The sequence below is a fragment of the Chrysochloris asiatica genome, unplaced genomic scaffold (genome assembly GCF_000296735.1).
Source record: "Chrysochloris asiatica unplaced genomic scaffold, ChrAsi1.0 scaffold00214, whole genome shotgun sequence".
Lineage (NCBI taxonomy): Eukaryota > Metazoa > Chordata > Mammalia > Afrosoricida > Chrysochloridae > Chrysochloris > Chrysochloris asiatica.
Window position 1 is genome coordinate 3379265 of NW_006408732.1, and position 1256 is coordinate 3380520.

Genomic DNA, 1256 nt, shown 5'->3' on the forward strand with positions numbered 1-1256 from the left:
ATATATATAGGAGAGTTCAAAAAGTCATGGGAAAATTCCATTCTTGTTTAATCCTTTTTTTCCACCAACTCTTTGAAGCCTCTTATATGTGTGTGCACATGTATATTTTTATGATCTTGGTGAAATATTGCATTACTTTGTAGAAATGTAAATGTAGAATAAATAAATAAATCTAGAAGGAAAATTGCACTCTCACAGCCTTCATTTGGTTATTTTTAAACACCCTAAAATTAGTACTGAGCATGTATGGACTCATTGAGTAGTTTAAAATTTTAAATAACACCTTACATCAGCCAAAGTCAACAGAGCTTTCCGGAAGTCACCAGATGTTTCAGAACTAATATCATCTCCAAGACTCTTCTTATATACTGAAATCAAAGAAGAATGAAATTAAGCAGTGGCAAACTAAAAAATCTTATTATACAACAGAGCAAAGCTTAAATGTCAACACTGGCAATGAATAAAAACCTGATTAAATCAATCTTGCTTTTATCCAACTTCCTGTTGGATACCGTCTTATAATTACTGCTGTAGTGTATGTAATGGCAGATGCATAAGAGAAAAAAAATCACCATCGAGACCAAAGCCTGGTCCATTTCATCTTACAATAACACTGAAGGAGAGAGGCATGGTGGGAGAGCTGTTACTTTGCTTTCTCATTTCTGTTCTCTCCTTTGTAAAAACAAAACTTCAGTTTTTAACAAGACATGATGGTACACACAGCATAAAAACTACATCTTCAGTTTTCCACTTTGCTAGGTACAGCTCCATGATTCAGTTCTTGGCAAGGCAATGCAGGCAGATAAATATGACAATTGCTGCCCAGTTTGAGAGTTGATACATAGAGTTGGGCTGCCCTTATGGATTATAAAGATGGCATTAAAGTAAGCAGGAAGTGACCTGTGTTCCTGAAAAACTTCAAGAACTAAAGTACCAGTCCTGGCACTGCCTGTCTCTAGACGTGTTTTTACATGTTCAAGAAATAAATTTATACCTATGTAAGCCACTACTATAATTCTTTTTTATGAATCTAACTCTAATATTAACTAGGAGCTATTATTGTTGTTGTTAAGTGCTGTCAATTACATTATTTGATAAAAAATATTGAAATTAACAGTTTAAACATCCTATTTTCTTCTTAATAATTGCCAATTTTGTGTTCACAGATTTTAGCACTGACTCCATAAAGATTTACAGCCTCAGAAACCCTGTACAGAGTCACTAGGAGTCAGAACAGACTCCACAACACATAATCA

The 1256-nt window shown here is 34.1% G+C and overlaps 1 protein-coding gene across 1 annotated transcript in view; it reads right to left on the bottom strand.

The window, feature by feature from the left end:
- Positions 1-1256, bottom strand: part of ANXA3 (annexin A3) — a 55084-nt gene that overhangs the window by 27690 nt on the left and 26138 nt on the right. The window contains exon 6 of the mRNA XM_006872901.1: positions 289-368. Coding sequence (XP_006872963.1) covers positions 289-368 — 80 coding nt within the window. The remainder of the gene's footprint in view (positions 1-288; positions 369-1256) is intronic.